This window comes from Platichthys flesus, chromosome 2 (assembly GCF_949316205.1).
Source record: "Platichthys flesus chromosome 2, fPlaFle2.1, whole genome shotgun sequence".
Taxonomy (NCBI): Eukaryota; Metazoa; Chordata; class Actinopteri; order Pleuronectiformes; family Pleuronectidae; genus Platichthys; species Platichthys flesus.
Window position 1 is genome coordinate 3,580,083 of NC_084946.1, and position 12,062 is coordinate 3,592,144.

General features: G+C 41.5%; 1 protein-coding gene across 1 annotated transcript in view; it reads right to left on the reverse strand.

Moving 5' to 3' along the window:
- Window positions 1-473: 473 nt before the first annotated feature.
- Window positions 474-12,062, reverse strand: part of fbln2 (fibulin 2) — a 76,492-nt gene continuing 64,903 nt past the window's right edge. The window contains exons 12-17 of the mRNA XM_062394625.1: window positions 9,730-9,858; window positions 7,058-7,183; window positions 5,819-5,935; window positions 4,399-4,527; window positions 2,898-3,021; window positions 474-1,952 (exon numbers count right to left, since the gene is read on the reverse strand). Coding sequence (XP_062250609.1) covers window positions 1,592-1,952; window positions 2,898-3,021; window positions 4,399-4,527; window positions 5,819-5,935; window positions 7,058-7,183; window positions 9,730-9,858 — 986 coding nt within the window. The 3' untranslated portion in view covers window positions 474-1,591. The remainder of the gene's footprint in view (window positions 1,953-2,897; window positions 3,022-4,398; window positions 4,528-5,818; window positions 5,936-7,057; window positions 7,184-9,729; window positions 9,859-12,062) is intronic.

Genomic DNA, 12,062 nt, shown 5'->3' on the forward strand with positions numbered 1-12,062 from the left:
AGGGAGTGTTGTGTATCAAAGGGATAGTTCACATAAAAATAAAATTCACACATTATCTACTTTCTAATTAAACAGAAAAAAAAAAAACATGCCTCCAAACTGCTCATGTGTTGGCATCTGAGTGTCCGCAAGCCCCGACATTTATATTCCACTGGAAACAGGTTTTTTCTGTTGTTTTATTCTGTCTGAAAAAGTGGTCGCAATTGACTTGAATTGTAATGGATTCTACTGCAACACAGTTTATCCCTGAAACTCAAGAAGTGTATTGTGGACTCAGACACTTCACCCACCCCTCCGTCGGCATAGTGGTGAGTAGATAATAAGAGAATTTCCATTTTTGGGAGAACAATCCTTTTAGGAAATGACGCCCTGGTCTGCAGACACTCTGACCACTAGATGGAGATGTTTCCTTATTGTTCAGAACAGAGACGATAAGAACAGAACCACCAGCAAGCAGCATTGACGTAAGTATCTGTACTTAGACTGAGCCAGTGGCAACAGTTTGATCATGATTTATTGATTGGTTTATGGATATACATGTCATGGTACAGCTGAAACAGTACGTGTTGTGTGAAGCCAGTCTGGAGTTACAACAGCTGACTGAGTTTATTGCTGCACACGACACAGGAATAAGATCGCATGATTTCACCCTGAGATAATTACAACACAGTAACATAGAAAGATATGATATGTTCATTAATACAGTAAGGAATATGACAGGTAACACTACAATGATCATCAGCAACACTATGTTGATACTCTCAGTGCTGAAGAGCACTTACAACACTTACATTTCATCAGGTCACATATCAAAAATAATATTTTTTTACTATTATACTGATCAGCTACATTCTTCTAACCACATTAAAAGTGGGAGTTGATTGCTGAGGCTCAGCAGTGACGAAAGTGAATCACAAGTCTAGTAGTATTGAAGTATTACATCACTAATGACTGAAATCATGTAAAAGGAGAGCTATAATGTTCCTTTAATTGCTGATCATTTGGTAATATTACTTTAAAGTTGATATATTTCATTCAAAGTAAATAGAACTAATTTTACTCCCGTATTCAGCACCCACCTGCCCACACGCACGCACACACAAGCATACATACGCACACGCACACGCATACACATGCACACACATTCACAAACACACACACCTTTCCTTAGATAGATGAAAGTCCGATAGATATAGTTTTGGGGCTACACTGTGACAAGTCCCTTAACTTCTAGTGCTGCAGAAATCATTGTAAGGAAAACTGAGATTTACAAAGGGAGGTCAAAGAGTGGGAGTTTATAGACACTGGAGCAGAGCACAAACCACCAACCCAGACCTGTGCAGCGACCTGTGCAGCACCATGCCAACAAACAACTCCAGCAGACCATAACAACACTGGTGCATTGTGGCATGAGCAAGAGTTGAGCGGAAAATTACTTTGGTTTATCAGGAAACATGATTGTGAGAGAAATTCTGCAGAAAAGCTGTTTTACAAGATACTTGAACAAGTTTGAATATGGGGAGGCATAATAAAAAGAGTGTGCACATACATTTTTTTAGCACCATACGAAATTGTCTGTGTCATGTTGGTGTTACATAGTGCTGGTTGTGATGAACACGTATATCCTGGCTAGGAAGGATGTGTGCGTCCCCTGCCTCAGCAGCTTCATCTCCACATCTATTAGAAAGTCTTTGGGCTCACGCACTTGCCTCTGTAGGTAGACGGCGCCCATGAAGCTGTTTAGCTTCCTGGTGCTGAAATAGCCCTCCCCATTACCCTTGGTAACGCTGATGACAATTTGGTCCCCGGAGTAGGCGGGAGAGGGGCCAATTCGAAAGATCTGGGCTGGAATGATGATGTTGGTCTGGAAGCTGAGCTGGTAGTATGTGATCCGCACAGGAGTGTTCTGACAATCCAAGGAGTTGCTGGCACAGCTAGTCCGCTCACAGCGTCTGAAAACGTATGAGAAAGAGAGAGAGGAATAGTAACAATAATTACGGCTTGCTATTGCTGGAACATTAACATTAAACATGTTTGTAAGCGCATTTTATTGACAACTAGAGTTACCACCATGTGGTTTCATGCCACCGTCAACCAGTGCAGTTTCAGTGTACATACATTTTAATTTCAGGCTCATATATCGGTCAACGTGACCTTGATCTTTGAACACCAAAATATAATCAGTTGATCTTAGTTCAAAAGAGACTGTACCAAACTTTATGAAATACCTTGAAGATGATCCTCAGTATTGCTCTCCCCGTACCAAAACATGGGTTTGTAAGGTCACTGCAACATTGACCTTTCACCACCAAACATTAGTACATGCTTGAGTCAACATGAACATTTGTTTCAAATTTGAAGAACTTCCTTCAAACCGCTCTTGATATATTATGTTCACAAGAACAGGGCAGACAGACAAATGTCGCTCCACACAGGCCCCAGCAGGTATTTAGCTTCCTCCTTATGAAAATATTGAACTTAATCTTACTTCAGGGTCTGATCATAGACTGTGAATAAAGATGATTGATGTGTCTCCACTTCCTCCCACTTTCCACAAATGAAGCCAAAACATTCCGTCTAAAAATGCTGCCATCTTGCACAGATGATGAAGCCAGAGTCACGGCAGTAGCAAGCTCCCGCTAATAAACACTGTCACCACTTCCTAGGAAGTCTTAAATGTCAATCATGATGTTTCGCCCTAATCAAAATCTTAAACTGCAGCCACCCACTAGGGGGCGATCAAGATGCTTTGACTTCACATTTGTGGAGCCATCATGTCGTCTATCTCTGTATATGGTCAATGGTTCTGACTTGTTTCTGCAGTGACAACATAACTCAGACAGGAAACAGGCACCATTGAAGCTTTTGAAGATACTGAAAAGATAAATGAGACTCACGTGTCTGAAACCTTCTTGTAATTCTGAGGACAGTTGAAGGAGAGACATCTGAAGCCTCCCTGCAGGTTGTAGCAGGTCTGTGCATGTGAACAGTTGTGGGCTCCAGTTGTACATTCATCAATGTCTGGAAATAATAAAAAAAAAATTATTATGATTCTGAGCCCCCTCCCCTTTTTTTGTTGAAATTCAATCATATAATTGAGTGTAACTCATGATGCACTTCATTTGTGCAAATGGGGAAAGTTGTGTTTCACTTATGTGAGAAGAGGGGTGTTCACTAACCTAAAATCTTACCACCAGATGCCACTAAATCCTACCCACAGTTGTTAAACAGTTCAGGTAAGTCGATATTTTTTTAAGTGGGTCAGACCGAGGGGAGCTTTCCCTCTCCCTCCGGTGTCTGTGTTGAACTAAGCTAAGATAATAACCTTGTAGCTGGCCTGTAGTATCACTTGAAGCCTACAGATATAGAGAGGCCTCAATCTCCTCATTTTACGGTAAGTATGAAACTTCTACTGGTAGCTGCTCTTCTCAAAATGTCAAACCTCCAGAGCGTTAATGTTAATTGCTTGGATGAAATTGAGGAACTTTGCCTGAACAAGAACTGATTCATCTCGTTTCCATTGAGACATCTGCTAATCGAGACTGTGTGACATGACTCTGTCAAACCAAAATTAATTGCTCTGACTCGACTTCCATAATTTTCTACCCAGGGTTGACAAATGTAAAGTAAGGTTTCTTTAGTTAATCATCTGTTTCTTTTCACAAGCTTCAGGGCCATTTGAAAGGATTTTTCAGACACAGAAAACATGAATGAACCTGAAGATGGTCGAACTTCCTCTGGCAGCCACAATAATCAGATACTTACTGCATTTTTACCAGAGTTCTATTTAATTTTTATTCCCTATATAACAAGTTTGAAAGCTTCTACTAAAGAGAGAACACAAAATTGAGCAGGAATGACATATTTCAGGAGTTCATGAGTTCACACAAATGAATGCACTGCTGAGTTCAGCTGTAAACATTGACATCAAGTTTACACTTTACATTGATCAATTACGATCAGTTGCTTTTAACTCTTAATCTCCAGTTTACAAGTCGTGGCAATGTTTTATTACTGTTACCTCACAGCAAGAGGGTTTCTAGTTTGAATCCCAGTTTGGCTGAGATCTCCGGGCCCACAGTCCAAAGAGATGCAGATTGGGATGAGGGTTAAATGGAGACTCTGAATTGACCAGCAATGTGAATGTGAGAGAGAATGGTTGTTTGTCTCCGTATGTTGGCTCTACGATACTTATGCGACCTGTACAGGGTGTAACCGCATCGCACCTTCAGTCAACTGGGATTGGATCCAGCAGCCTTTCCCTCCATGACACTCAAAGGATAATGGATGGATGGTTGCCATGGACATTGCATTATGGGAGTTAAAACCTCTCAAGAAAGAGGCTCAGTTTTCTCAGTTTTATTCACATATGTATATAAATGTTCATTAAAGTCTTACCTTTGCAGGTGCGTCCATTGGCCGACATGGTGTATCCAGTAGGAGGACAGGAACACTGATAACTGCCAGCAACATTAACACACTGGAAGGAGCAGAGGTTCCCAATGCTCTGAGAGCACTCATCAATGTCTGTTAAAACACACACACACACACACACACACACACACACACACACACACACACACACACACACACACACACACACACACATACACATACACACACACACGGGTCAGATAGGAGCCCTGTGCAGAATCCAAGCCATGTTCAAATTAGCACTTTTCGTGAGGTCTCTACACTTGTGTCCAGTCTGGGGGAATAACGAAACAAGTGAGGCCCTGGTAACCCAGACTGAAAACAACTTGTGAATTAAATTACATTTTATTATATTTGTATTGCACAAATCATAACATACATTGTCTCAAGTCACTTTACATAGAAGGCCAAGACCTTCAAAACTATAGAGAAACCCAACAATTCCCACAATGAGAAGCAGTTTGTCGACTTGAGAGAAAAGCTCCCTCATTTCCTGGAAGAAACCTCTGGAAGCAGACTCAATGTCGGCGGCCATCTTCCTTGACAGGTTGGGGTGAGAAGAGAAAAATGGGGAGGAGAGGAGAGGTGAGTGGAAAAGAGAGGAGAAAGACAGATGGGGGGAAGGGGAAGTAAGGGGGAGGGAGGCGAGAGAGACCAGGACTTGTGCAGCATCAGGTTTCAGCTCTGACAGACTAGTTGTTATAATGAAAACAATAAAATTGATAATTATGGATGTAAAGATGTTATTAATGATAGCAGCAATAATTCATATGATAATGCTGATAATAACAATTATGTTAGAATGTTCATTAAAATAATGTGATTTTTAATTCAAAAACTTGAAGCTGAACTTCATACAAGATGTCCTGTTTTCTCTAAATCCGATGTGTAGCAAACTACACTACATTTTATTAACATTATAAGCTTCTGCCATTGCAAAGTTTTCCCTGCAGTTTAGAATCCCTGTCGCCATCATCATCCTCTCTGAGGGGAACATGGGGGACGTGGGGGACGGAGCACGTACTGGTTCTGGGGCTGATCACTAACTGAGCTGCTGGTGAGCAGCACCGAGGAAGCAGCACAAGTTCGTTTCTGAAGAATTTTTGTTTTGGGGTTCGCTTCATGTTTTATAGGTGACATTTTTTCCCAGGGAGACAAACACAGACATGCCAACCCCTACTCTGCTTCTGATTGGCTTACTCCGATAGTGTTATCCTAACTAACCAATCACCACTCCTCATACCTGAACCAACCAAACCACCCAACAGATTTCGCTGTCCTAGGGAAAAAAGGCTTGCAGGACACTACTGAATGATGCACTCAATTACCACCTGGCCACTGTAAGGCAGTATTTAAAGTGCTGTGTAACCTTTGCAGAAAATACCTTCACAGGTGTGTCCGTCCTCTTTCAGGTGGTAGCCTTGGCGACAGTAGCACTGGTAAGAGCCGTAAATGTTGGCGCACTCCTGGCCACAGGGATTTTTGTTGCATTCATTCACATCTAAGCAAAGAAGACAAAAAAGACATGATTAGAATTCTCCCTGAGAAGACAGATCTCTGAATATAATCCGACATCCCACAGAAAATGTTAGAGATGTCAGATAGTTTAGAGAACTCTCAGCCACAGGCCCATTGGTTTCTAATAAAGATTATGTACAGTACCTCATTTGATGGCAATTTTCTTAAACAGCAGGGCACAGGAACAAATAGTGCATTTGACTCTTAGGGAGTCGATTAGTGTACATTAGTTGAAATAGTATTTCCTTGCAGCAATGTGTGTGCATTTGTGTGTGCGTGTGTTACTATACGTAGATCTTTGTGACGACCATTTTAAGCATAGACCCTATAGAGTGAGCGCGGTTTTGGAAAGTGAGGACATTTTGCAGGTCCTCAATTTGTTTTAGGGTTGGAATTAGGTTTAGAGTTAGGGTTAGGCATTAATTTTGGATGGTTATGGTTAGGGTAAGGGACTAGGGAATGAATTATGTAAGTGAGTATCCTCACTAGGATAGAAGTACTAACTTACAAACAAAAGTATATTATAAAAGACTGTCACACATGATCTGAGTCATTTTGACATTGCAAAGATGATTTCCTGATGCCATCTGTTAATAAAATGCCTCAAGTGTCCGGAACAAATTAATCTGAAGAGCACGTATCAGCACCTAATCATGCCGCTCAGACAAACTTTCATAATAAACCGTGAGAAATGCAAAGCTTCACCTTTGGATCGTGAATAGGCCCATTCACACCTTGATTAAGATCCCTGGATAATAGCTGTGACAAGCTTAACTAATGTAAATCATGCTCCTTGGTCGGCTGGGCTCCTTTAAGCCAGATGACTGACAGCACCTGAACCTGGACACCATTATGCAAGCGCTGTCTGACAAAATGACATTCCCCCAGAAACTAGGCTTTACTGATAACAATGACTTTCAAACAGCTCATAAACACTTTTCCATCATTACATGATCCCAAAGATGTCTATGCCAAGCCGGCTGTAGTTCTCCACAGGGGGAAACCTCCTCCCCTAAGTTCAAGGAAAATACAACATGTCCATCTGAACAAGGTGGCATTTAAATCAATTTAAAACAAAAAAGGAAGAAGAGAAAAACCAGCTTACCTTCACAGTTCTTGCCATCAAATGCTAGCGAGAAGCCAGCCGTGCATGAGCAGTGGTAGGAGCCTGGGGTGTTTTCACAGGTCTGGGCACACAGCCTGCCGGGATAGCGCCAGCATTCATTCACGTCTGTCAGTGCAGGAGTAAGAGCTATTAGACAGCAGGCAGATACCTCCAGGCCACCGAGGACTCTATGTTCCTTCTCATTCAGACACAAACTCGGTGATGTGCGTGGAGACTTTTTCACCTGGTATACAATTTTCATTCCTGGTGTAATGTGTGGGAATCCTTTCCTTTGACACAAAAATGAATCTCCTCAAGGTTTGACTGGCCAAGCCTTTATATTTTTATATAATTCATAGATAATAAAATTGTTTATTAATGATACTTCATATTCTGCACATTCATCAATAATCTAAAAACTATTACAGGCGTATTAATGTTGTGCATTTTTCATGTAGTGTTGTAAAGCCATCAGTCTTCCACTTCCTCTCCACCCCTGTCATCACACTTTATAATGAATGCTTCCTCTTCACCAGCTTCTGCGCATCCCCACCCACTTCCTTATTGAAATGACCAGATCTGTTTGTACTAATGATGCCCCCTGAGCTAGTAGGAGTGCTTCTTGTGTTGGATCATGAACATTTTTCGACGTAACATTTGCCATTAGTGTGGTTAATGAAACAAAAAGGACTTTGTATGTTGATCTAATTTATAATGTCACCATTCAAGTTTGTTTTTTCCTCCTGCACTATCTTGATGGACTTTCTCTTCCTCCCCCATGGTGATGGAGACCCACCCACAACTTAGTTTATTAAAATAGGAAATGTCAGTGAAGATTTTTGTAGTTGGTCATTATTAATGAGTGAGGGCGGGGCAGACAAACAAACTGTAAACACAACACTGACCTAATGTCACCGGCAAGATTATCATTCATTGGGAGTCGATTTTCTATCTACTTTCTAATTACTCACTCTGCTTTTAGCTCCGTTTTGGTCATCACCAACTCATTTTGATAGGTTGCTGCTAAATGCACCGCTTAGTTTACCAGTTCGTTACTAATCTGATCTGTGTGCTGTTGTGAACAGGGAGTGTTGAAGTGGGTTTATCAGAGCTTTTAGCAAAGCTGTCCAAAGTGACCAGTCATTTTGTTGATGAGAGCAGAGACACTGACCCAAACAACAAAGCTGTGGTCCTTAAAACCGAAAACAATGCTCTGAAACCACAGGTGAGCAAAATAAATTTTCCAGTTAAATCTCAAAGAATATCATAATGACTCATCTAACTCTTTTAGATGAGTCATTAGTCATCTTTTTTGCTATTCAACTCTCTGTGAGTGTATCATAATCAGATTTTGGCACAATATCGATAAGACAATCATGTTGTTGCCCGTCATTTAAGTCATTAGCTACAACCCACCTCCACCCACCCCCCCACCCCGACCACTTCCACACTTCATATCCAGAACCCAGCTGAGTCCAATCATCATCATATTCAGATCACATCTTATATAAAAAGATGGACCATGCATTCCCACTGTCTCTAGTCACATAAGTATTAAGCTAAAATATCCTGTATACGTGTGCCACCAATGTTTTACCCTTAAAGTCATTTCAAAACTTGTGTAGTAGTGATCGTGAGGTTGAGCTATGGTACTGAAGTCTCGCCAATACACAGGCTCAACCAATCACGAGTTGGTCTTAGCCGTCAATCATTACGTTACTAAATTATTTCTGCCTCACCCCCCTCATTCAACGGGGGTCTAATCACCTACAAGTCTTTAATATCATCACTTTCTCCTCTTGCTGTGCCTGGCAATAACAATTTGTTTAATTGTCAGCTGAAGTCTTTCCGGATTGAACTGCACATTTGGGTCATAATTTTGAGTCCAAATTTGACCATGCAGCTTTCATTTGGCCTGATGGTATTTTTCACATGCTTACAATTATAGGACTATTGCTTTTTTGCAGGGCTGCCTGTAGCTCACCCGCTGCTCGGCTTATTACCAAGACTAAGAGGCACGGCCACCTCATCCCTGTGCTTGTGACAAAGGGTGACCAGGATTTTGCCATTAGAGCACCGACACAAAGGAGCTCTCTGCCTGCTATATTTATGTTAAAATGTTTGACATTAGCTTTTATTCACTATAATTATTTCTATTGATTTCATTTTCTTCTCATTTTCTTCTGTTCGTTAAGGCACTCTGTAACATTGCTACAATGCTATATAATATAGTTTTTTATGATTATAATACTAAATCATATTCTAGAGTCCTTATTCTCTTTTTTGGGGGGGGGGATTATTCTTTATGAATGGAGTTTGCTCAGGTGACAAAAGTTGAAATAGTGAGACCTGAGCAGAAGGAAGCTGTATGATAAATAGCTCCAGAAAAACTAGGTTCAAAAGTGAACCTGGACTTTATATTTGTCAAGAATAAGCCACCAATTCTAAAATACTTTCTTTATACATAATATTAAATATATTTTACCAAAACTTAAAATGAAAGAGCACAGGATCAATAACACCCATTTTAACTGATATGATTTTCAGAGCTAAACCTTACATTGTTATAACTCAGTTTACATCCGGAGCACTTTGGCTTCAAAAACTGTTTAGACAACTGAACCTCCAATCTGTTTTTCATCATTTCCCAGACTTGACATTGGGATACGTACCAGTGCAGACTTTGTGGAGCACATCATACTGGTAGCCCGTCTGACAGTCACAGCGGTAGCTGCCAGGGAGGTTGTGACAGATCTGGCCCACTCCACAGCGGTGCGTCCCCATCTGACACTCATCAGTGTCTAGACAGGCAGAGAAAGAGAGAAAGCACTTCAGCAATGGCCCACTCTGCAGCCATCTGGGTGTGTAGCACAGGTAAACTCTCCTGCTCACTGCTCACCCTCCCTCTCTCTCTCTCTCTCTGACACACACATACACACACACACGCTCTCTCTCTCTCTCTCTCTCTCAGAGCCATCTCAGTTTTTACCTGACCTGTAAGTCTCTGCAACAGTTCAATGGAAACTAAATATGTGTCAGACAAGTTGCTTTAATTCTACCACTATTAAAAAACACATGTATAATTAAAGGTTCAGTGTGTAGAATTTAGTGACATCTGGTGGAGAATTTTTATGTTGCAGCTGAATACCGCTCACCTCACCTTCCCTTCAGTTGTCATAAAAACTCAAAAGGATTTTCTTTCTTTGTTCTATATCTATGATAATTGAACATCTTTGTTTTTAGAACGGTTGGTTGGACAAAGTTCAGCTTCAGATGCCACCTTGGGACCTGGTAAATTGTGATGGGTTCTTTTTTTGTAGATTGCAGTATTCTCATTAGTAATCAAGGTCAATTATGTACTAAATGGGTTTGACTTGGTTAAAGAGATCTAAATCTAAACTATTGAATACCTTTGGACAGACCTTTTTGTTTTTGGTGTTTTGAGAAGTTAAGCCAAGCAATATTAGGCTTTTTTTCATGACTGAGTCTCTGGGAAGAAATCACATAAAAATGATCGCCTTGGGCTCCAGAACATGAGCCCGAGCCAAGTAAACTTATGTGACACATTGTTCAAACTTAGACATGTCTGAGAAGAAGCCCAGTCTCAGACACTAAAACCCTCTGGACTAAACAAGTGGTTGATCAGTCAACCACTTGTGACTGCAGTTAAAAAGACACATGTTACCAACTCTTTGAAGGCTGTACGCAGGCAGGGCAGGGTTTTGTGTTAAAAACTAACATCAGCATTCTAGTGGTATGGTCTGACCCAACTGAAACTGAAACAGAAACTTTTTTACCTGCGCTGTGATCACATATAAAACCAATGCATCGACACACATATCCACAGCAGATGATGCAAACAGAGCAATTGTATACATGTCTACGCAAGTTGACAATGTTCAGCAAAAAAGTTGCGTGATGCTCTGTTCAGTCTATCAGGGTTGAGTCAATGACAACAATATCCCTGATAAAGGAAAGAAAACATATATATATTTTAATCTGTTTACCCTTTCCTAAGTTTACCCCTTAAGCCTGAAACATGCTTCTGCGTTTTCACGGGCCCGTAAGCGCAAGAGCCCTTCCGGGTCCCTTACGTGCTTATGTATCCCTTCTTACGTGCTGACGGGTGTCGACCCCCTTTTCTAAAATTTACGGCAAAGCTCCGCAAGCTCACTCAGCCCGCAAGGCTGTGATTGGTCTGCTCTACATCCCTTCTGGAGCTGCATTTCCGGTTTCATGCCCCATAATACCGGCAGAAATCACGGAAGATTTAGAAGAACGAATATGGACCAAATAGAAGAGCACTTGGCAGAAGATATCTGATAGTATGATCACTTGTATAACCTGTCACTGACTGGCGGATTTGTCCGGCAGAAAAAGGCTACGAGGAGCCGCAGTGGCTATGTAAATAAACAATCGACGAAGAAGAAAGAAGGCGTCTCTAAGGTCGTCTTCGACAAAAAGCATTACTCCGCCTAGTGTTGTGGCGCGGAATTGCTTTGTAAGACGCGCAACGGTTGGGGAAGCATGAATGAAAACGAGTCTTGCGCCACAGCGGCGTGAAAAGACGCAGACGCAGTCGCAGAAGCATGTTTCAAGGCCTAATTATAGTCCTGCGACTGCAAACGCGGAAGGCCACGCAGCTGCATCGACGGATCCGTTTTGGTTTATGCTTCCTAAACGTGTTGCGCGTGTTGCAACGCAATTCACCGCCAGAACACTAGGCGGAGTAACTTTTTTTTTCGAAAACAAAACATACAAAGAAGAGACGTCTTCTTCTTCTTCATCGAATGTTTATTTACATCGCCACTCCGGCTCCTCATAGCCTATTTCTGGCGGACAAATCGGCCAGTCAGTGACGGGTTATACTAGTGGTCATACTTTCGGATCTCTTCTGCCAAGTGCTCTTCTATTTGGTCCATATTCGTTCTTCTAAATCTTCTGTGATTTCCGCGTATTGTGGGGCATGAAACCGGAAACTAGACTCTGGACGGGATGTAGTCAG